Raw genomic sequence first — 25,173 nt, forward strand, 5'->3', positions numbered from 1 at the left:
GTCACAAAGCAATGTCATTTATGGTAAGCTATCATTAGCACATGCTGGGTATTTTCACTTTATTACTAGGTACCGGTAATCATATTTGCCGTATGTTATGGTACTTAAGTGTCAAATATTGCCAAGCAAATACGGTGGCCCAACAACAGCTGAAGCAGGCATTTTTGTTTATACCGATAGTCGTTGACAAAGATGCACCAGTGACTTTCACCAGTTCAAACAGAGATCATTGGGGTGTTCAGGTGAGCACTAGGCCTATCATATGTTTTGACCTACCTATAAATCAAATGTAATCTTATTTCTGCATGTAAAGTTACCAGTGGTGGAGTAAATATTACTTGGTATTAGGTACTCTCAACTTTTTTCTGATTATTACCTTTAAATTGGGACGAGTCTAATGCATCAGAGCATCTTATAATCCACAAAATACAGTATATATTTATTTTCCAACACTCTGGCTCTCTCTCACCAAGGCAAGATGACCCAAAAACGAAACACTTTCACCATTATTTACACAATCATGGTTTTTACATAGATGCTCATTTATCAGAGCAAACGCCTGTAATTTTTCTCTAGTACTGTACTGTATTATTATTATAAATAATTACTGAAAAACACTAAACTCATATGGGCCATGTTTAATCAATAATAAAATTAAATTAATAAATTAGTACATACCTGAGCAGTTAGTGGTTTAGCAGCCATGAAGGAAACACCTCACTGAAATTTCTGGTTTCTAGACCTTATCACAGTTATGACAACCAGTGTGGTAAAAACAAAAGTGAACAAAAGCATACACAAGACTGCATTATTTTACCTATATCAGCATGTTATTGTGCTAGGTATTTTAAAGGGTACTACAGCGTATTGTCTTAATATTTGTACACATCCATAATATAGGAAAGTGCTGTTAAAGCTACACAGGTACTACTCGCTTAATGACCTACCTGTTTAACGACCATTCAGACTTACAACCAGCTCTCTGATCAATGTACTGTATGTGCATTTTACTTTCTTATTGTTTTTTTAATGCCTAGTTCTATTTTTTTTTTATTAACACATTGGCCGTTTCCCACCAAGATAGGGGGGCCCGAAAAAAAAAAAAAACATTCATCATTCACTCCATCACTGTCTTGCCAGAGGTGCGCTTACATTACAGTTATAAAATTGCAACATTAACACCCCTCTTTCCGAGTGGAGGCACTGTACTTCCCATCTGCACGGCTCAAGTCCGGCCTGCCGGTTTCCACGAATCTCTTCATAAATATTACCCTGCTCACACTCCAACAGCATGTCAAGTCCTAAAAATCATCCATCTCCATTTGCTTCTATCTAACACGCTCACTCATGCTTGCTGAAAGTCCTAGCCCCTTGCACACAAAACCTCCTTCACCCCCTCCCTCCTACCTTTCCTAGGCTGACCTCTACCCTGCCTTCTCTCCACTACAGATTTATACACTCTTGAAGTCATTCTATTTTGTTCCATCCTCTCTACATGTCCAAACCACCTCAACCCCTCCTCAGCCCTCTGGATAATAGTTTTGGTAATCCCATACCTCCTCCTAATTTTCCAAGCTACAAATTCTCTGCATTTGTGGACTTCCACCAAGCATGTGTGAGCATGTTAGATAGGATCAAATGGTTTTTAGGGTGTGACATGCTGTTGGTGTGAGCAAGGTAACATTTATGAAGGGACACAAGGAAATCAGCAGGCTGGACTCGAGTCCTGGAGATGGGAAGTACAGTACCTGCAGTTTGAAGGAGGGGTGTTAATGTAGCAGATTTATAAGTGTAGTGTAAGCGCACCTCTGGCAAGACAGTGATGGAGTGAATGATGAAAGTTTTTCTTTTTCGGGCCACCCTGCCTTGGTGGTAGACGGTCGATGTGTAATAGAAAAAAAAAAACCATTGCCCTCAGACATGACATCTCCACTGTCTCCAGCCTTCTCCTTGTTGCAACATTCACCACCCATGCTTTACACCCATATAAGACTGATGGTACAACTATACTCTCATACATCCCTCTCTTTGCTTCCATGGACAAAGTTCTGTCTCCACAGACCTCTCAATGCACCACTCGCCTTTTTCCCCTCGTCAATTCTATGATTCACCTCACCTTTCATAGACCCATCTGCTGATGCATCCACTCCTATAGATCTGAATACATTCAACTCTTCCATATTCTCTCCCTCCAAACCGATGTCCAATCTGTCGTTACTTTTTTTTTTTATCATCACCTTACTCTTTCCTATACTCACTTTTAATTTTCTTCTTCTACATACCCTACCAAACTCATCCACCAACCTCTGCAACTTCTCTCCAGAATCTTCCAAAAGCACAGCGTCATCAGCAAAGAGCAACTGTGACAACTCCCACTTTGTGTTAATTCTATCTTTTAACCCTACACCTCTTCCCAACACCCAAGCATTCACTTCTCTTACAACCCCATCTATAAATATATTGAACAACCATGGTGACACCACACATCCTTATCTAAGGCCTACTTTTACTGGGAAATAATCTCCCTCTCTCCTACATACTTTAACCTGAACCTCACTATCCTCGTAAAAACTCTTCACTGCTTTCAGTAACCTACCTCCTATTCCATTCATTTGCAACATCTGCCACATTGCCCCCCAATCCACCCTGTCATACACCTTTCCCAAATCCATAAATACCACAAAAACCTCTAATCTAAATACTGTTCACCTATATGTTTCACTGTAAACTCTTGGTCTACACACCCCCTACCCTTCCTAAAGCCTCTTTGTTCGTCTGCTATCCTACTCTCCGTCTTACTCTTAATTCTTTCAGTAATAACTCTACCATACACTTTACCAGGTATAATCTACAGACTTATTCCCCTATAATTTTTGCACTCTCTTTTGTCCCCCTCTTTTAATATACTAAAAATATTATAAATGGTGCAAAGGTGACATTAAAACAATATCTATAGAGGGTTGACACAAACCCACTATCAGTACAGTATGCCTGAAATATTATTAAGGGGCAGTTCCTCACTTAATGACCAATTAACTTACTGACCTACACTCAGAAACAGAACTCGGTCTTAAGTGAGGAGTACCTGTAATATAGAAAAAATATATAGTGCAGTTGGTTACCTTTCCTTGATTGTGATCATGCTACCACAGATGTATGGAAGTCTACACTGCAGAGTTTGCCTTTTGTCTGCCAGATGCAGAATAAGTTATCACAAACAGTATAATTATGCTACCCTCATTGAAAAGGAGAAGAATGTGAAGGTTGTTAGTGTGGGCTTGAGCATCCAGGACATATGAGAGTGCATTATATCAAGGATGGTGGATTTGATGTGCTGGAGTGTGAAGAAGGTAACAGTTATGAAGGGATTCGGGGGGAAACCAGTTAGCTTTACTAGTCTTGGAGGTGGGAAATAGTGCCTGCCCTCTGAAGGAGGAAGAGCTCTTACAGTTTACGGGATCATTTGAAATGTGTCTACACATTCCTGGCAAGACAGCCATTGAATGAATGTTGAATGTTCCCTTTCTTGGGTTACTTCTAGCTTGGTGGGAGATGGCCAATTAGGTGTTTAAAAAAAAAAAACCCAAGACCATGTAATTTTTTGTATATCAAATTATATGCATTTATAAAAACACATTAAGAATTTTAGGTGTTAAAACTTTCTTTTCAAAATTTTGTTATATTGTTTTTACAGAATCCGAAGCATCTCTCTCCTTTAACAAGAAAATAAATAAAGTGGGGATGACATGCTCACCAAACAAATGCACTACACCCAGTGTATGGAATACAATGCTCCAAAACCACATTATCATGCTTCAACTCGAGTACAGCGAAACCTCAGTATAACACTAATAGGAAGTGGAAGAGTATCCGTTTCAATAAAAATTTATCGTTTTGAAGTGCCCAGCATAAGAAACGTTATCCATTTTATGAAGCCTACCTGACACGCATGGTACTGCTAACACAATCTCAATGCAGTGGACATGGTCCAATGCATTGAAAGCCCACCGGACACATGCACACTACAACTAACAGACAAAATCTCAATGTGCCACTTAGTCCCCTGTACTGAATGTTTATCTACCCAAATATTTTATCCATTATTAGTCATAACCAAGTGCTAAACCTTCAGGGGTTCTACTATTTTATCCATTATATTCAAAATCTATTACATAGGGGGCCATTATATCAAGGTTTTACTGTAGTTATACAAGATTATTTTGTTCTGTATCTAGCATAGAGAAAAGTTATCTTTACATGCAATTAAGGTAATGAGCAAGTTAAAGGCAAGGCCTTTACATAATACATAGCATGACATTTTATTTTTTATACAGCTTAAAACAAAAATATTCTGGTAAATTACCAGATAATTTATTTACAGATAATTATAGGAATGTCACTAGTGCTCTATAGACAATTTAATTTTTTAACTGCCATTTTTTTTATTTTTTTTATTATACATTTTACATAAAGTTTACATAAATAAATTTAAGACAAATCTTTCTCAGGACATTACAAACTAATGCCCAAGAGATGTTTTCATCCTTATATAGTTCCTCTATAATGAAGAAATAATTGACTTTATGGATGCTAGTACACAAAGAGACCTATAATGTCCTGGAGTGACTACCCCTGCCATGGTAGCCTAATAACACGATCTATGTAACATGATCTGCAAGTCATGTCTCCATGCTCTTTCTGTCATAAGTGCGCCTTCAGCCTTGATAACTCCATTCTATTTATACTTCAAACTGGGAAAAATATTTCTCCACTACATAATGTTAAGAGGCATCTTGTTAGGTTTACTAATGGAGGCATTTAAGGATTATGGCCACATAACCAAACATCGAAATGATGATTTTGCCAAACAAGGAGAGAGTAAATTCACTGGTTTAAGAGGAAAAAAAATGCCAGGAGTTATGTTAGAATAAAGGCTCTTAAAGCAGAGCACGCATGTGTTTCAATAATATTTTGCTTGTAGGTGAGCTTTTTCAAACATGTGACTTTAAACAACTAACCATAGTAAAACATTGTGCCAATAAAGGCTTGCTCTGCAATAAATGTCTTTGTAAACTCAGTGTTGCAACAGCTTTGTAAAAATCAATTTAATCACTGAATTAATACATTTTACAGACATTAAATGTTATCTTAATTTAGACTGCACTAATTTTAAGCTTAACTGAATTACTTTAATTCAACATGCCTGGGTGACCTTACTATGTTGGTTGTAATCCATACCCAATTGAATACTATCTGCATACTGTGTAAATTCACAATTATATGTGTATATGTATGTATGTACATGTTGCACACATGCATAAGGCCTAAGATTATGATCCTAATGCATTTTTGAAAGCTCCTTATTACTAGTGTTTGGAACTTGGAACCTATTTTCCCCATAGATGCCCCATGCATTCCTGGATCACAATATTCTGTATGAAATTCTTATATATTTTGCTAACAGTAAAACAAAAACTATTGTACAGCATTTAGAAGTCATTTTCTTGCATTACCTCCCTCCCAATATATGACACCATGGCAACAAGATAGTCTCTCACTCTCTCATTCTACCCACAGTGTTACAAGGAGTCAATGCCCCCAGAGCCCAGTCTTAGACCAGGCTCCTCACATTATATCTGGCACAATACATCACAGGCAGTGGTAACAGGACTGACTGACTCTTCCTCCACTCTCGCATCATATCAAACATGGCAGTGGCATTAACATAACACCCTCCCCCCTCTCCCTTTGTATCTGACATTCTTTACATATGCTCTTCATCCTCACTTATGGCAAAGGCATTTGATGCCTGGACATATGGTATGGGATAGAGTAGTGAAGGTAGGCAACTGCATGCCTGGGTGTGTGTTTGGAAAAGGAGTTGTAGTGTAAGCCAGCTGAACTAATGAACATCAATTGTGTATTGGATGCAGCCAGCTGCTTCCCCTTCCCCCCAAAATGTCAGTCTATAGCACTTGATCAATCTCTTACCAAACAATTGTGAGCCCACTACACATGCAAAAGGCAAATACACACAAATTATTTTACAGGTATTTCATGGGAGAGTGCTAAGTCCACAAGGGTTATACAGTGCCTTGGGGAATGAGAGGCAATCAGATTTGACTAAAGGAAAGGTAAGCTAGCTCCAAGTCTGAATCAAGAGTGAAAAAATAACAGAAAACACAATACTTTATAGAATTCATAGCTCGAGTGACTTTAGCAAAATTACAATTAAATATACCGTTCTCGACCAGTCTCTACCAATTAAATACGAACTCTCCATGCATGCTTAAAATAAACATGCACAAGATATCAATACATTTAGTAAAATACTTAAGGAGAAAAATAATTATGCAGCATAGCATTTATAATTCAGCTTAAACATAATTGTACACTGGACCACTCTTAGTGATTTTGCTTTATTTAATTCTGACTAATCCTCCCCCTCCCCCCCCCAAAAAAAAAAAAAAAAAAACTCAAAGCCTCTTTCCCAGTTTAATGATGACCACCACCTGCTCATGCAACTAGATTCCAGACTGTCTACTGCCATCTCTTCTCAACTGCTCCCGCTCATACAACCAGATGTTTATCACACTCCAGTGATAGCTTCAGAATTTCTATACAAAGGAACATAAGGGTGTCTAAGGGAAACTAAGGGACTTAAGAGGTCCATTATAATTTTTATGTGGGGGTGGTTATGGAAGGGCTGAAATTCCAGTTAGGGATCACCACTGTCACCCCAAGAGAGAAAGAGAAAAATAGAAAAAGAGAGAGATCTCCATAGCTGGAACTAAATCAACCATTTCCTTCATCAGCAGTCTAACACAGTTTTCATATTTTTTATCAATTTTTTTTTTTTAATACACTGACTGTCTCCCACCAAAGCAGGGTGATCCGAAAAAGAAACATTTTCACCATCACTGACGATCCAGATTCACAGGTTGTGGTCATGTCAGCGAGAATTCTACCAATAACAATGTTTTCCATACTGTACCTTTTTATCATCAGTTCAAATAGTGGTGAATGCAAGCTGAGAAGTATCAAAAAGATATGAAAAAAAAAAAAGATCAAAATATTGAGAAAAGTAATAAAGCTATGTCACCCATTTTTGTTATACTGAAGAGTTGTGACAACCCTGGAGCTGTTCCTTATTATTATTTAGAGGAAGCACTAAACCTGAAGGGGTCATTCAGTACCTGGGGGAATGGAAGGCAATCAGGTTTGATCCAAGGATTAGGAAGAAAATTCCAATTCCTTGACTCAAAAGACCCCTAATTAGCACCAAGGAACCTGTGTTGAAGAACCAAAGGTTGTTGACAGCTGCAACTTGGGTTCAAAAGTTGCAATGACCCAGGGAGCCTCGCAACCCATTAACCCAATAATAAACAACCTAGGAGTCATCTCAACCCTTTAATCTAACAACAAAAACACAAGATGATGTAACCTGACTATTCTCAATACTTTAATAATTCTTTCATAATTTTTGCACTGAGCACTCATGAAATGGGGGTATAACACTATCTACTAAACAACAGACTTAATTTGAGTAAATATTTTTTAAATTTCATTTAAAAACAAGATGGGAATGAGATACAGTATACAATGGACCCTCGACCAGCGATATTAATCCATTCCTGAGGACTCATCGTTAATCGAAATTATCGTTAGTCGAGTTAATTTTACCCACAAGAAATAATGGAAATCAAATTAATCCGTGCAAGACACCCAAAAGTATTGAAAAAAAAAAAAAAATTACCACATGAAATATTAATTTTAATACACACAAACTGAAGAAGACATGCACAATTACATGACACTTGCCTTTATTGAAGATCTGGTGATGATTGATGGGATGGGAGGAGGGGAGAGTGTTGATGGTGTTAGTGTTTAGAAGGGGAATCCCCTTCCATTAGGACTTAAGCAAGTCCTTTTTCGGGGTTACTTCCCTTCTTTTAATGCCACTAGGACCAGCTTGAGAGCCACTGGACCTCTGTCGCACAACATATCTGTCCATAGAGGTCTGTACCTCCCGTTCCTTTATGACATTCCTAAAGTGTTTCACAACATTGTCAGTGTCACAATTAAACACTTTTGTTCAGGTTTCAGTTCTTCACTGTCTATGTACTCCTTGAATTCCTGCACATATTTTTCAGCTGCTTTTTGGTCCAAACTGGCAGCCTCACCATGCCTTATCACACTATGTATGCCACTACGATTCTTAAATCTCTCAAACTAACCTTTGCTGGCCTTTAATTCACTCACATCACCACTAGTTGCTGGCATTTTTCTAATTAAATCCTCATGCAACTTACTAGCCTTTTCACATATGATCGCTTGAGAGATGCTCTCTCCTGCTATCCGTTATCCACACCAATAACAGTCTCTCAACATCTTCTATCACTTGCGATCTCAGTTTCGAAAACATAGTTGCACCTTTGGCAAGAACAGCTTTCTTGATTGCCGTTTTCTTGGCCACAATAGTAGCGATGGTTGATTGGGGTTTTGTGTACAACCTGGCCAGCTTGGAGACACGCACTCCACTTTCATACTTAGCAATGATCTCTCTCTTCATATCCATAGTAATTCTCACCCTTTTTGCTGTAGGGTTGGCACTAGAAGCTTTCTTGGGGCCCATGGTGACTTATTTTGCAGGTGCAATCACTAAAAAGGCTGTGATAATATGAAATGTTCCGATTATATGCTTGGAAGCGACCGCGGTGGCTGGCTGGCTTGTAAACACTGGCCAGAAGTGGACGCGTCTCAGACGGAACGAATAGTGTTGGTCGAGTTTTTTAGCACTAGTTGAGGTAAAATTTTTGCGTTAAAATGTATCGCTGGTCGGATTTAACGTTAGTCGATGCCATCGTTGGTCGAGGGTCCACTGTATTACTTTCTTCGTCTCCCCATTACAAATTATAACATGGGTTTCTGTGGGAAAATGTGATTCACTGAATGTATTTTTTGCTTAATGAACTACAAACACTGTGTTTGTGTGATTATTGATATAAAGTGTAGTGGGTTGATGGTGCCTACCACATGTAAAGCCACATCAACTATCAACATGTTTACACTAGTAAAAGTTAAGTTTTTTTTTTATTATTATCACACCGGCCGATTCCCACCAAGGCAGGGTGGCCCGAAAAAGAAAAACTTTCACCATCATTCACTCCATCACTGTCTTGCCAGAAGGGTGCTTTACACTACAGTTTTTAAACTGCAACATTAACACCCCTCCTTCAGAGTGCAGGCACTGTACTTCCCATCTCCAGGACTCAAGTCCGGCCTGCCGGTTTCCCTGAATCCCTTCATAAATGTTACTTTGCTCACACTCCAACAGCACGTCAAGTATTAAAAACCATTTGTCTCCATTCACTCCTATCAAACACGCTCACGCATGCCTGCTGGAAGTCCAAGCCCCTCGCACACAAAACCTCCTTTACCCCCTCCCTCCAACCCTTCCTAGGCCGACCCCTACCCCGCCTTCCTTCCACTACAGACTGATACACTCTTGAAGTCATTCTGTTTCGCTCCATTCTCTCTACATGTCCGAACCACCTCAACAACCCTTCCTCAGCCCTCTGGACAACAGTTTTGGTAATCCCGCACCTCCTCCTAACTTCCAAACTACGAATTCTCTGCATTATATTCACACCACACATTGCCCTCAGACATGACATCTCCACTGCCTCCAGCCTTCTCCTCGCTGCAACATTCATCACCCACGCTTCACACCCATATAAGAGCGTTGGTAAAACTATACTCTCATACATTCCCCTCTTTGCCTCCAAGGACAAAGTTCTTTGTCTCCACAGACTCCTAAGTGCACCACTCACTCTTTTTCCCTCATCAATTCTATGATTCACCTCATCTTTCATAGACCCATCCGCTGACACGTCCACTCCCAAATATCTGAATACGTTCACCTCCTCCATACTCTCTCCCTCCAATCTGATATTCAATCTTTCATCACCTAATCTTTTTGTTATCCTCATAACCTTACTCTTTCCTGTATTCACCTTTAATTTTCTTCTTTTGCACACCCTACCAAATTCATCCACCAATCTCTGCAACTTCTCTTCAGAATCTCCCAAGAGCACAGTGTCATCAGCAAAGAGCAGCTGTGACAACTCCCACTTTGTGTGTGATTCTTTATCTTTTAACTCCACGCCTCTTGCCAAGACCCTCGCATTTACTTCTCTTACAACCCCATCTATAAATATATTAAACAACCACGGTGACATCACACATCCTTGTCTAAGGCCTACTTTTACTGGGAAAAAATTTCCCTCTTTCCTACATACTCTAACTTGAGCCTCACTATCCTCGTAAAAACTCTTCACTGCTTTCAGTAACCTACCTCCTACACCATACACTTGCAACATCTGCCACATTGCCCCCCTATCCACCCTGTCATACGCCTTTTCCAAATCCATAAATGCCACAAAGACCTCTTTAGCCTTATCTAAATACTGTTCACTTATATGTTTCACTGTAAACACCTGGTCCACACACCCCCTACCTTTCCTAAAGCCTCCTTGTTCATCTGCTATCCTATTCTCCGTCTTACTCTTAATTCTTTCAATTATAACTCTACCATACACTTTACCAGGTACACTCAACAGACTTATTTTATTTTTTTTTTTTTTATTATCACACCGGCCGATTCCCACCAAGGCAGGGTGGCCCGAAAAAGAAAAACTTTCACCATCATTCACTCCATCACTGTCTTGCCAGAAGGGTGCTTTACACTACAGTTTTTAAACTGCAACATTAACACCCCTCCTTCAGAGTGCAGGCACTGTACTTCCCATCTCCAGGACTCAAGTCCGGCCTGCCGGTTTCCCTGAATCCCTTCATAAATGTTACTTTGCTCACACTCCAACAGCACGTCAAGTATTAAAAACCATTTGTCTCCATTCACTCCTATCAAACACGCTCACGCATGCCTGCTGGAAGTCCAAGCCCCTCGCACACAAAACCTCCTTTACCCCCTCCCTCCAACCCTTCCTAGGCCGACCCCTACCCCGCCTTCCTTCCACTACAGACTGATACACTCTTGAAGTCATTCTGTTTCGCTCCATTCTCTCTACATGTCCGAACCACCTCAACAACCCTTCCTCAGCCCTCTGGACAACAGTTTTGGTAATCCCGCACCTCCTCCTAACTTCCAAACTACGAATTCTCTGCATTATATTCACACCACACATTGCCCTCAGACATGACATCTCCACTGCCTCCAGCCTTCTCCTCGCTGCAACATTCATCACCCACGCTTCACACCCATATAAGAGCGTTGGTAAAACTATACTCTCATACATTCCCCTCTTTGCCTCCAAGGACAAAGTTCTTTGTCTCCACAGACTCCTAAGTGCACCACTCACTCTTTTTCCCTCATCAATTCTATGATTCACCTCATCTTTCATAGACCCATCCGCTGACACGTCCACTCCCAAATATCTGAATACGTTCACCTCCTCCATACTCTCTCCCTCCAATCTGATATTCAATCTTTCATCACCTAATCTTTTTGTTATCCTCATAACCTTACTCTTTCCTGTATTCACCTTTAATTTTCTTCTTTTGCACACCCTACCAAATTCATCCACCAATCTCTGCAACTTCTCTTCAGAATCTCCCAAGAGCACAGTATCATCAGCAAAGAGCAGCTGTGACAACTCCCACTTTGTGTGTGATTCTTTATCTTTTAACTCCACGCCTCTTGCCAAGACCCTCGCATTTACTTCTCTTACAACCCCATCTATAAATATATTAAACAACCACGGTGACATCACACATCCTTGTCTAAGGCCTACTTTTACTGGGAAAAAATTTCCCTCCTTCCTACATACTCTAACTTGAGCCTCGCTATCCTCGTAAAAACTCTTCACTGCTTTCAGTAACCTACCTCCTACACCATACACTTGCAACATCTGCCACATTGCCCCCCTATCCACCCTGTCATACGCCTTTTCCAAATCCATAAATGCCACAAAGACCTCTTTAGCCTTATCTAAATACTGTTCACTTATATGTTTCACTGTAAACACCTGGTCCACACACCCCCTACCTTTCCTAAAGCCTCCTTGTTCATCTGCTATCCTATTCTCCGTCTTACTCTTAATTCTTTCAATTATAACTCTACCATACACTTTACCAGGTACACTCAACAGACTTATCCCCCTATAATTTTTGCACTCTCTTTTATCCCCTTTGCCTTTATACAAAGGAACTATGCATGCTCTCTGCCAATCCCTAGGTACCTTACCCTCTTCCATACATTTATTAAATAATTGCACCAACCACTCCAAAACTATATCCCCACCTGCTTTTAACATTTCTATCTTTATCCCATCAATCCCGGCTGCCTTACCCCCTTTCATTTTACCTACTGCCTCACGAACTTCCCCCACACTCACAACTGGCTCTTCCTCACTCCTACAAGATGTTATTCCTCCTTGCCCTATACACGAAATCACAGCTTCCCTATCTTCATCAACATTTAACAATTCCTCAAAATATTCCTTCCATCTTCCCAATACCTCTAACTCTCCATTTAATAACTCTCCTCTCCTATTTTTAACTGACAAATCCATTTGTTCTCTAGGCTTTCTTAACTTGTTAATCTCACTCCAAAACTTTTTCTTATTTTCAACAAAATTTGTTGATAACATCTCTATAATTTTTGCACTCTCTTTTATCCCCTTTGCCTTTATACAAAGGAACTATGCATGCTCTCTGCCAATCCCTAGGTACCTTACCCTCTTCCATACATTTATTAAATAATTGCACCAACCACTCCAAAACTATATCCCCACCTGCTTTTAACATTTCTATCTTTATCCCATCAATCCCGGCTGCCTTACCCCCTTTCATTTTACCTACTGCCTCACGAACTTCCCCCACACTCACAACTGGCTCTTCCTCACTCCTACAAGATGTTATTCCTCCTTGCCCTATACACGAAATCACAGCTTCCCTATCTTCATCAACATTTAACAATTCCTCAAAATATTCCTTCCATCTTCCCAATACCTCTAACTCTCCATTTAATAACTCTCCTCTCCTATTTTTAACTGACAAATCCATTTGTTCTCTAGGCTTTCTTAACTTGTTAATCTCACTCCAAAACTTTTTCTTATTTTCAACAAAATTTGTTGATAACATCTCACCCACTCTCTCATTTGCTCTCTTTTTACATTGCTTCACCACTCTCTTAACTTCTCTCTTTTTCTCCATATACTCTTCCCTCCTTGCATCACTTCTACTTTGTAAAAACTTCTCATATGCTAACTTTTTCTCCCTTACTACTCTCTTTACATCATCATTCCACCAATCGCTCCTCTTCCCTCCTGCACCCACTTTCCTGTAACCACAAACTTCTGCTGAACACTCTAACACTACATTTTTAAACCTACCCCATACCTCTTCGACCCCATTGCCTATGCTCTCATTAGCCCATCTATCCTCCAATAGCTGTTTATATCTTACCCTAACTGCCTCCTCTTTTAGTTTATAAACCTTCACCTCTCTCTTCCCTGATGCTTCTATTCTCCTTGTATCCCATCTACCTTTTACTCTCAGTGTAGCTACAACTAGAAAGTGATCTGATATATCTGTGGCCCCTCTATAAACATGTACATCCTGAAGTCTACTCAACAGTCTTTTATCTACCAATACATAATCCAACAAACTACTGTCATTTCGCCCTACATCATATCGTGTATACTTATTTATCCTCTTTTTCTTAAAATATGTATTACCTATAACTAAACCCCTTTCTATACAAAGTTCAATCAAAGGGCTCCCATTATCATTTACACCTGGCACCCCAAACTTACCTACCACACCCTCTCTAAAAGTTTCTCCTACTTTAGCATTCAAGTCCCCTACCACAATTACTCTCTCACTTGGTTCAAAGGCTCCTATACATTCACTTAACATCTCCCAAAATCTCTCTCTCTCCTCTGCATTCCTCTCTTCTCCAGGTGCATACACGCTTATTATGACCCACTTCTCACATCCAACCTTTACTTTAATCCACATAATTCTTGAATTTACACATTCATATTCTCTTTTCTCCTTCCATAACTGATCATTTAACATTACTGCTACCCCTTCCTTTGCTCTAACTCTCTCAGATACTCCAGATTTAATCCCATTTATTTCCCCCCACTGAAACTCTCCTACCCCCTTCAGCTTTGTTTCGCTTAGGGCCAGGACATCCAACTTCTTTTCATTCATAACATCAGCAATCATCTGTTTCTTGTCATCCGCACTACATCCACGCACATTTAAGCAACCCAGTTTTATAAAGTTTTTCTTCTTCTCTTTTTTAGTAATTGTATACAGGAGAAGGGGTTACTAGCCCATTGCTCCCGGCATTTTAGTCGCCTCATACGACACGCATGGCTTACGGAGGAAAGATTCTTTTCCACTTCCCCATGGACAATAGAAGAAATAAAAAAGAACAAGAGCTATTTAGAAAAAGGAGAAAAACCTAGATGTATGTATATATATATATGCATGTGCGTGTCTGTGAAGTGTGACCAAAGTGTAAGTAGGAGTAGCAAGATATCCCTGTTATCTTAGCGTGTTTATGAGACAGAAAAAGAAACCAGCAATCCTACCATCATGCAAAACAATTACAGGTTTTTGTTTCACAGTCATCTGGCAGGACGGTAGTACTTCCCTGGGTGGTTGCTGTCTACCAACCTACTACCTATTAAAAGTTAAGTCTCTTACCAAAATGTACCAAGCATACAGGAACTCGCCACACCTATGCTAAACAAATATATACTAAAGGTATTGGAGAGTGAAAAGAAATGCAACAGTGTAATAAACTTGTGGCAGGTGGTTTTTGTTTAATTATACAGCCATGTTGTGCGAGCCCTGCTCCCATTGGTGTGGAGGGCTCTCATGGCTCATATACTGCTAGCCATAGTGGTCCTATACATCCCAAACAAATCTGTCATCACTGCACCTCTTTCAAGATCATACCTTTACTGTTCAATTTTTTCCTTTAAGTAACTTTTAAACATTTATCAATACCAACATGTTCAGTAACTGCAGAAATACAGCTAGAGTATATGACCTTCAAAGGCACAGGAATATGCAAATACAGTATAACTGTGATAATGTACATGCAGTATAATCATGATAATGTACATGCATCATATTCTGGTGGTCATCTCAGGACACTTTCCTGTCTCTTCCTTGCTTTGTCATGTACCTGCAAGTGTACATGTTTTTGTATCTGTGAGTGTACCTGTTCCCATATGTATAGCTATACCTATACTGCATTGAATATTCTCTTCAAACTTTCCATACAAATGTTTTATATCAATTAAATATTCCAAAGTTAAATAAAATTTGGAAAACATTTGTTTTGTAGGAAAAATCTCATCTAGTGGACAATTTCCTGTGGCTTATGGTAAGAGGCAGCTTGGGGCTGATGGGGGCACCACTTGCTGTGAGGTGGGCAATTTGAATAATCTATGGAGGTCACTATCCGAATTACATGTCACTCAATTCCAGGTTGAATCCTACCCAAATTCATATTAAGAATGCTTGTGTAGTTGAATGCCTTAATCCTAATGTATCCAAATTAAATTGATTTAACTGAACAGATTTACATGTTAAAGGGATAGTCTCAAGGGTGTTGGTGGATTAAAATGTAAAAATTTAGTGTGATTATTACAAATATTTTAATGCCAATCTTTTCTACTAGACACTACATCTGTAAAATGATGTCCAGTACACAGTGAACCAAAACTTACGAAATCCAGTTTTCCATGGGTAGCAAGGATGTATATACTGTATAACTTATCACTTACTATTACTCATACAGTGAATGCACCTAGTTAGAATTTAGTTTTGCAGGGTGTGTATATTTCATGCCTATATGGGCCAAGCTTAAAACATTATAAAATTTAAGAAAAAAAAAATCCAAAAATTGCAAGAATTACAAAATAAGAAATTTTAAGAATATTTATGCTAATCTCATCCTTAAAACCTCTGGGGAACTACTAAGTTGTCTAGGTCAGAGGGAACTGAGCATTCCCTCCCCCCCCCCTTTTTCTTTACTCACATCCACACTACTAAACTATCTCTCTAGGTTATGTATAGCATTCTATATACTGACATTATGCCAGGTTCAGCCATAAAGCTAGTGGGCAACAGTGAGCAGAACCATAATCTTTCAAATCTGGAAGGATTTTGCAATAGTTGACACCCCTCAAAAAAATTCCCACCCCAACATAATGAATTTACAGCAGTTTATATGGACAAGATCATTTATAGAGCACTTAGTTTTTTCAAAAACATTTTTTATTTTTGTCCTAAATAGATATAATAAAATTTGCAGTAAATGTAAATGATAATTCGTGAAACCTATTTTTATCCTGGGTAATGAGAACGTGCACATTTCCCCCTCCCCCAAGTTACGGTAAGATATCGAATGTTGTTTTCTCGTAATATTGGGGGATATATCCATACGAATCGTGTTTGCTTAATGCCTCTAAAATGGTTATCATGAGCTCACTATTCTGAAAAAAATATAAATATCCAAAATCTATCGCTCAGGTCCAAATGAAATAATATGCTCATGGAAATTTATAGCCCCTTACAAAGCGAAGAAAGTATAAGCAAAACTGACGAATAAATTACAAAGTTGCAAGTACCTTGAGACCACCCCTTTAAGATACAATAACACTAAGGAAAAAAACCGGTGTATAAAATTGGTCCTTAGATAGTAATCCCATATCATATTTTATTATTAAATTATACATCCTTATTTCTAAAGCTTTTTAATCCCACTGATTATACCTCATTTTTTTTTTTTGTTCCATTCAAAAATTTGAAGCAAAAATCATATTTATTCAAAAGTAGTTTATATCATACTTTTACACTTCCCAAGGAAGATAATTTTAATGTACAATTTAACAGAAAATCAGTAAAGCCAAATACAGCAGTTGATGAGGCTTACTTTGGATGACTATTTGACAGGATCGGTACATCTAAGAATCAAACCTAATAAAAGCTGCGAATAATATAAAGATACAAAGATTTGAATTCTTAAACTTGACTGCAGCCAACAAAACTAACTCCCTCATCAATATTTTATAAATATATATATAAAAAAAATAAACATACTGGGTTATCTTACAATCCTAACAAACTGCAGCTTTCAAGAATACTTAAGAATTCAGTACCATGTGAGCATAATAGTATTACAGTACACAGAGGACAGATTCCTAAGATCATTTGCTTATCACAGGTTTCTATGCTTAAATTAAACTACAATGACTTGAAAACCTACTAATATTGATAACATAATTCCTCAAGATACCACAAGCATCCTGACAATTGTCCACTTAAACTGTAGGAATTAATGGGTCCTTAATATAGGTAAGATATTTATATAACTCGTATATGTGAACAATAGCTATTAATGCAAATTAAAAACCTAGAAGTGATGACCCATCCTTATTGAAAACAAGACTGTTACATGTTCAACAGAGCAAACATTGAGCCCAAAGACAATTTAGAATGTAAAAAAATCATCACACTAACTTACATAGCAATATTTGTAGCAAGTGAAAGATGACTACACTATTCCAACTAAACTGATGGACAGCGACCATAAATTAAATTACTTTGAAAAGTAGTATTCAAATTTATTCTCGAGGAGCCGTAATATAAATTTTTATGATTATTTATACATGTGGCATAATTCTGACTCCTAAGAACTGATAAAATTCAGTATAAAGGACATGAAATACAATATAAAATTGTTATATAGGTGTAAAAAGATTAATACTTTATATGACTGGTAAAAATGATCATAAAAACCAACTGTAGCTAATTTATTCATAGATATACAGAAGTGTAAACATACAAAAATATTACAATAGCCCAAAGATTTTAATTAAAACTAACCAATAAGTAAAAAAGTTACAAAATGATCAAAATCACCAATCGTCCATACAAATCAGATGGTCAGTCAGACAATGACATACATTCATCTCACACCATAGCTTCATTAGCATGAAGGGAAGTCACAAATCTATTATGTTCCATTAAACCTACTAACCATCTGAAAATTTATAACAAAACAAGAAGGTACCAGCCTAATGAAGAAATAGTTCTTGCCTTTGAAACTTATAATGGCCCTTCAATAAGACTGATCTTCATGGAGCAGTAGAACACTGTTCGGTAGAAGAGAAAAAGCGAGATGAGGAAGGCCACTGAAAAGATGAGAAACAACAATTAACATCGGAGACATTATGCCAATAACAAAAGTAATAATGTTAATTTTTTAACACTGGCCATCTTCCACCAAGGTAGGGTGACCCAATAAAGAAGAAATACCATCACCTTTCATTCAAACACTGTCATCTCAGAAGTGTGCTGACATCACAATTCAGATGACCCTCTGAACTACATCCCCAACCCTCTCTCAGAGTGCAGGCTCCTTACTTACCACCTCCAGCTAAACAGACTGGGGTCTAACCAAGTTTCATTAAATCCTCAACTGCTTTGGATGCAATTATTCCACTATGAACTCCCTTGACAAAGATTTCATCATTTAATAAAGCATTTCTATTGTACATAATGACGGACAGTATTTTAACATTCTTTTCTGGGTAATGAAAGAGGGGAGGGCAAAAGTAACTTAAATTTGATAAAAGACTGTGGGAAAATATTTAAGAGTAAGCATTTTAAAAAATAAAACAAGCCTTCGCAATATGAATGACATGACCAGAGCTTCAGATATGACAATCATTCCATTTAAATTAACACAGCCTACAGTGGTTTGTAATCAATGTCAGTTGACTATATACTGTACCCTACTTTAACAGATGACATTGCTAATATCTTCTGGAATGCACATGGGCAATATATTTATTAATTTTTTTTTAACGCATCAGCCATCTCTCATCAAGGCAGGGTGGCCCAAAAAAGAGAAACTCTCATCATTCACTCCATCACTGTCTTGCTAGAGGCAAGCTTACACTACAGTTATAAAACTGCAACATTAACACCCCTCCTTCAGTGTACAGACACTGTACTTCCCATCTCCCAGGACTCAAGTCCGGCCTGCCGGTTTCCCTGAATCTCTTCATAAGTGTTACCTGCTCACATTCCAACAGCACATGAAGTCCTAAAAACCATTTGTCCCCATTCACTCCTATCAAACACGCTCATGCGTGCTTGCTGGAAGTCCAAGCCCCTCGCACACAAAACCACCTTTACCCCCTCCCTCCAACCTTTTCCAAGCCGACCCCTACCCTGCCTTCCCTCCACTACAGATTTATACACTCTTGAAGTCATTCAATAAGCAAAAACTTTTATAATCATGCACTTACTGGGTAACAAATAGCTAGTATTTTAATTCAGATATAAAAATTCCAAACTAAGATAAAAGCACTGTCATACTGTGCAATGCAATTACCTATAGTATGAATGTGGTGAAGCAATGTAAAAAGAGAGGAAATGAGGGAGTGAGCTGGATGATGAAAATAGGGAAGCTGTGATTTCATGAATAGGGCAAAGAGGAATAACATCTTGTAGGAGTGAGGAAGAGCCAGTTGTTGAGTGGGGGGGACATTTGTGAGGTAGTGGGTTGAATGAAAAGGGGTAAGGCAGCTTAGATTGACGAGATAAAGACAGAAATGTTAAAAGCAGGTGAAAAAACAGTTTTGGAATGGCTGGCACTTTTATTTAATAAAGGTATAGAAGAGGTTAAGGTACCTAGGGACTGGCAGAGAGCATGCATAGCTTCTTTGTATAAAGGCAAAGAGGACAAAAAAAAAAAAAAAAAAAAAAAAAGTGCAAAAATTATAGGGGAAGAAGTCTGTTGAGTATACCTGGTAAAGCATATGGTAGAGTTATTATTGAAAAAATTAAGAATAGGACAGAGAGTAGGATAGCAGATGAACAAGGAGGCTTTAGGAAGGGTAAGGGGTGTGCAGACCAAGTGCTTACAGTGAAACATATAGATGAACAGTATTTAGATAAGGGGTAAAGAGGTTTTTGTGGTATTTATGGATCTGGAAAAGGCATATGACAGGGTGGATAGGGGGGCAATGTGGCAGATGTTGCAAATGTATGGAACAGGACATAGGTTACTGAAAGCAGTGAAGAGTTTTCACTAGGACAGTGAGGAAACTATGTAGGAGAGAGGGAGATTATTTTCCCAGTAAAAGTAGGCCTTAGGCAAGGATGTGTGATGTCACCATGGTTGTTCAATATATTTATGGATGGGGTTGTAAGAGAAGTGAATGCTCGGGTGTTGGCAAGAGGTGGGGGGCTTAAAAGAAAGAATCTAACACAAAGTGGGAGTTGCCACAGTTGCTCTTTGTTAATGACACTGCTTTTGGGAGATTCTGAAGAGAAGTTGTAGAGGTTGGTGGATGAGTTTGGTAGGGTAGGTAAAAGAAGAAATTTAAAAATGAATATAGGAAAGAGTAAGTTGATGAGGATAACAAAAAAAAATTAGGTAATGAAAGACTGAATATCAGATTGGAGGGAGAGAGTATGGAGGAAATGAACGTATTCAAATATTTAGGAGTGGACATGTCAGCAGATGGGTCTATGAAAGACGAGGTGAATCATAGAACTGACAAGGCAAATAAGGCGAGTGGTGCACTGAGGAGTCTGTGGAGACCAAGAACTTTGTCCATGGAAGCAAAGAGGGGAATGTATGAGAATAGTTATATCAATGCTCTTATATGGGTGTGGAGCATGGGTGATGAATGATGCAACAAGGAGAAGGGTGGAGGCAGTGGAGATGTTTCTGAGGGCAATGTATGGTGTGAATATAATGCAGAGAATTTGTAATTTGGAAAGGAGGAGGAGGTGCAGGATTACAAAAACTATTATCCAGAGGGCTGAGGAGGGGTTATTGAGGTGGTTTGGACATGTAGAGAGGATGGAACAAAACAGAATGACTTCGAAGAGTGTATAAATCTGTAGTGGAGGGAAAGTGGGGTAGGGGTCTGCCTAGAAAAGGTTGGAGGGAGGGGGTAAAGAAGGTTTCTGTGTTCAAGGGGCTTGGACTTCCAGCAAGCATGCACGAGTGTGTTAGATAGGAGCGAATGGAGACAAATGGTTTTTAGGACTTGAAGTGCTGTTCAAGCAAGGTAACATTTATGAAGGGATTCAGGGAAACCGGCAGGTTGGACTTGAGTTCTGGAGATGGGAAGTACAGTATCTGCACTCTGAAAGAAGGGTGTTAGTATTGCAGTTTTATAACTGTAGTGTAAGTGTGTGTCTGGCAAGACAGTGATGGAGTGAATGACGGTGAAAGTTTTTCTTTTTCAGGCTACCCTACCTTGGTGGGAAACAGCCAGTGTTAAAAAAAAAAAGAATGAATTAATATTGCAGCAAGGAAGATGTTCAAGATCAATGTACAAAATTAATGTTATGCAGAGAATAAACAGCACAGAAATAATGCTTATGTGGGCATGAAAGATGTAATTCAGAGTTGAGGAAGTTTTTTTTTTAAGGTGGATTGGCCATTAAGGATGGAAAAGGAAATACTGACCAAGAGAGTATATAATCTAGGGTCAATGGAAGGACAAACAGAATATTCCAAAGGGCAGGAAGGTGTGTGAAGGAGGTATGGAGAGAAAGGAGTTTGAGCATTCAACAAGCATGTGACAGTATGTCAGATCAAAGTGAATCCACGTAACTTTGGGGTTTCAGGTGCTTTTGGAGCATGAGCAAGGTTAACATATATCAAGGAATTTAGGCAATCGTTAGCCAAACTTGAGTTCTGGAGGTGAAAGTACAGATCCTACAATTTGAAGGATGAGTGAGGATGTTGCACTTCATAGAGATTTGAACTGTGATATCTGTGCACCTCTGGAAAGGTAGCTAGAGTGAGTAATGGTGACCATTACCTTTTTTTTTTTTTTTTTTTTTTTTTTTTGATAGAAAGAGGGGTGGGGAAGAAGGAATGTTATCCTGCCTCGGTAGAAAAGGACAAATGTCTTAAAAAATGATTGGTCAAACACAGACAGGACACCATGAATATGTCAATGTTCATGTAGCTACAACCAGGTAATCACAATCAGCTACTGTAATCACAGTAATTCTACAAAATACACAAAGGTTTCAGGTAAATGACTGGCTGATTCTCAGTTTTGTTTCATTTTAAGATTAGCTCATTTAATGACAATGGTCTATCCATCTACAATTCAGATTCCAACATCCATAGTTAACTCAAAGGTTATAACAGTATGAGCAATCTAACCATAGGGCATACATGTTGATATTTAATTCCCTAGTACATACATGGTGGAAATTCTTATGAGGTCAGGTGGCAAACTGAATATTTCAACACTAACTTTTGTATCCTGAGATAAGTACAGTAATTTGTGATGAATGGTTTTGAAAACCGACAAGTTGAAGATTGAGACACTTATGCAGCATACTGGAATCTTTATTTAGGAAACGTATTGCCACACAGTGGCTTCATCAGTCCAATACAAAGCTGAAGGGTGTAAGGAGAGGAGTAGTGTGAGACTGAGAGACTCATCACCTCAAACTACTCCTCTCCTTACACTCTTCTGCTTTGTAGTGAACTGATGAAGCCACTGTGTGGCGATACGTTTCCTAAATAAAGATTCCCATATGCTGCTTAAGTGTCTCAATCTTCAAGTACAGTAATTTCTCAGCCCAGTAGTGCAAAACTGCAATGCCCAAACAGGTAATCCTAGAGTATTAACCCTTTCAGGGTTTCTGATGTACTAGTACGACTTACGCACCAGGGTTTTTGATGTACTAGTACACCTAAATTCTAGCGCCCTCAAATCTAGTGAGAGAAAGCTGGTGGGCCTACATATGAAAGAATGGGTCTATGTGGTCAGTGTGTGCAGTATAAAAAAAAATCCTGCAGCACACAGTGTGTAATGAGAAAAACTTTGACAGTGTTTTTGGTTTAAAACAATGACTTTGCACTGTATTTTCGTATGGTATTTATGATGGTATTCTAGTTTTCCCTGGTCTCATTTTATAGAATGGAAGACATATTACAGAAATTGAGACGATTTTGATTGGTTTTACAATGAAAAGTACCTTGAAATTGAGCTCAAAGTAGCGGAAATCTTCGATTTTTGCCAAAGTTCAAAAGTAAACAAATCATGCTACGCGTCCAATACATGTCAACTGGAGAGTCTAATATTCTTTCACAAGTGCGCTGATATTATTTATACCATTTCTACACTAATGCAGTAGTCTACATAACAGTCAATCTTCTATTTTGTGTGAGAATAAAAATTCAAAGTGGAAAGCAAAAGAATGTAAGAGGGGCGTGGGGACGTAACTAATGAACAGAGGAAATGTTATTTTAGTGCCAAGAATGTCTTTGTTTATTCTGGACCCTATTTGGAACTGGCATCTTTTGAATTTGTGTGAACTGGCAAAATTGCTAAATTCTGACCACTTTATTGGATAATTGAAATTGGTAAATGGGTAGTTTCTTGTACTCATTCGATAGAAAAAATGGAGTTCTAGCGAAATAGTTATGATTTTTGTCGACTAGTACACTGGAATTGGCCGAAAATAGGGCTCAAAGTGGGCAAAAATCGCCGATGTGTAAACATCAAGACCGCTAACTTCACGAGAGCATAATTCCGTAAGTTTTCCATCAAATTTCATACTTTTGGTGTCATTATGATCGGGAAAAGATTCTCTATCTTTTCACAAGATTTTTTTTTTTTTTTTTAATTTGTCGACCCTGAGAACAAACCTGGGAGAGGGCCTGTTGACCCTGAAAGGGTTAAACTGATCAAAACAAGCTGAATGCTTTAACTATGTCAGCCACAGTAGACTATTTAAGATGCAATTTTTGCCACTGTAGTCTACCAATTTTCTATCTGATGTGCATAAACTTCAGTCTGCTTTTCACTAATATTCTTCTCTTACTTAGACTGATGCCACTGTTTCCTTATTACAATTTCTTACATCTCTCGCATTATCCTCATTATGCTTTCCTTGCTCATACTGATAAAAACTTTTTATATAAACCTATTCTCATTTCCTAGGACAAATGGCACCTATTTTTGTTAAAAAAGCAAGGTAATAATTTAGGGAATATTCTGAAAGGTACATGCATTATGAATAGGCAAAAAGTGAAGGGGAAAAAGTTAAGGAAGAGCATTTACTTACCAATATATGCTACATAAATGCCAGGGTAATTTGATGTGTATTGTAGAGTTGTAACAGTAAGGGCAATCCCAATGCCAAGGAAAATCAATGCAACCACTACGAAAACTATCCCTCGGCACCGAGCAAATTCTGGACCAACGGATGATCTGTTAGGGCATAATAGAAGAATTAGTCTTGCATAGCAATATCATAAATTAAGACTAGAAAACTATTCCCATCAAAATTCTTGAAGACACTACATACATACATACATGTTAGTCATTCAAGAAATTGTTGTAGAATCCAAGTTATCTATGAAACTGTTCTGCTTTCAGAGGTTAATGCTACAGGTACATTTCCATTCAATGAAGTTGCGATGCTGGGGAATGACCCTTGATCCAAGGAATAAGAGCTATCCCCTCCTTTCCCTGGATTAAAACTAGTAACTACTCTTATTCAGTTTATTTTTTCAACAAACCAGCCTTCTCCCACCGAGGTAGAGAGACACCAAAAGAATTCACCATCATTCACTCCATCACTGTCTTCCCAGAGAGGTACCAATACTACAATACTACAGTTCAAAATTGTAAATTTTCCCACCCCATCCTTCAGAGTGCATGCACTGTATTTTATTTTGCATACTGAATACGAAGTACTTATTCATTATGCATACCAAATACTTAACCATCTGGCTTTCATCCATAATCAACACATACTTACACTTTTCTACAATGTGGACATCTGGCAAGAGCGTTGTTAAGTGTGTTAAACTGAAAGGAAAGAATCCACTGTAATAATTCTCTTATTAAATAAGTATTACTGTCAGTAATTATGCACTAATCAGTTTCATAGGCAAATCTATCCCACAAAGGCAGCAATTCAAATTAGGAAAACACATTAATCATCACTCACCTTTCTAACTGTACACAGAGTTCACAATCCAAATGTTCCATTGGTATACCCACCCATTGTTAAAAGTGCAAGCACACTTTTTACCACCACAACCTTGTTCATACTACG

At 38.4% G+C, this 25,173-nt stretch overlaps 1 protein-coding gene across 5 annotated transcripts in view; it reads right to left on the bottom strand.

Moving 5' to 3' along the window:
• LOC128702865 (type 2 phosphatidylinositol 4,5-bisphosphate 4-phosphatase) overlaps nt 1-25,173 on the bottom strand; it is a 59,665-nt gene that overhangs the window by 18,096 nt on the left and 16,396 nt on the right. For 3 of the 5 annotated variants that reach the window (XM_053797320.2, XM_053797316.2, XM_053797321.2), the window contains exons 5-7: nt 24,874-24,923; nt 24,175-24,320; nt 16,235-18,245 (exon numbers count right to left, since the gene is read on the bottom strand). In XM_053797320.2, the coding sequence (XP_053653295.1) occupies nt 18,160-18,245; nt 24,175-24,320; nt 24,874-24,923 (282 nt within the window). In that variant the 3' untranslated portion in view covers nt 16,235-18,159. Of the gene's footprint in view, nt 1-16,234; nt 18,246-24,174; nt 24,321-24,873; nt 24,924-25,173 lie in introns of those variants that run through there. The other 2 variants (XM_070102560.1, XM_070102561.1) reach the window with 2 other exon arrangements.

Source organism: Cherax quadricarinatus, chromosome 82 (assembly GCF_038502225.1).
Source record: "Cherax quadricarinatus isolate ZL_2023a chromosome 82, ASM3850222v1, whole genome shotgun sequence".
NCBI lineage: Eukaryota > Metazoa > Arthropoda > Malacostraca > Decapoda > Parastacidae > Cherax > Cherax quadricarinatus.